The 346-nt window shown below is 47.1% G+C and overlaps 1 protein-coding gene across 1 annotated transcript in view; it reads left to right on the forward strand.

The window, feature by feature from the left end:
- Positions 1–346, forward strand: part of EMH_0074470 (WD-40 repeat protein, putative) — a gene marked incomplete at both ends in the record, with an annotated part of 3,741 nt that overhangs the window by 1,565 nt on the left and 1,830 nt on the right. The window contains 2 exons of the mRNA XM_013499468.1: positions 81–111; positions 229–271. Of these exons, the coding sequence (XP_013354922.1) occupies positions 81–111; positions 229–271 (74 nt within the window). The remainder of the gene's footprint in view (positions 1–80; positions 112–228; positions 272–346) is intronic.

Below are 346 nucleotides of genomic sequence, written 5' to 3' on the forward strand. Positions count from 1 at the left end.
AGACGATGACTGGTAAACCCTAAACCCTAAACCCTAAACCCTAAACCCTAAACCCTAGGCTGAGGGTTTTTTATTTACAGGGGCCATCCCACTTGTAGTTCATATTCTATGGTATTAAGTGTTTGTGTCTAGGGTTTTCCACTAGGGTTTAGGGTTTAGCTCTATGGATTAGGGTTTGGGATCTAGGGTTTAGGGTTTAGGGTTTAGGGTTTAGGGTTTGGGGTTTAGGGTGATGCTGAAGACATTGCGGGGGCACGTGTATGGGCCTAGGGTTTGAGGGTTTAGGGTTTAGGGTTTAGGGTTTAGGGTTTGGGGTTTAGGGTGATGCTGAAGACGCTGCGGGGTC

Source organism: Eimeria mitis, genomic scaffold (assembly GCF_000499745.2).
Source record: "Eimeria mitis Houghton genomic scaffold, Emh_scaff4352, whole genome shotgun sequence".
Classification (NCBI taxonomy): Eukaryota; Apicomplexa; class Conoidasida; order Eucoccidiorida; family Eimeriidae; genus Eimeria; species Eimeria mitis.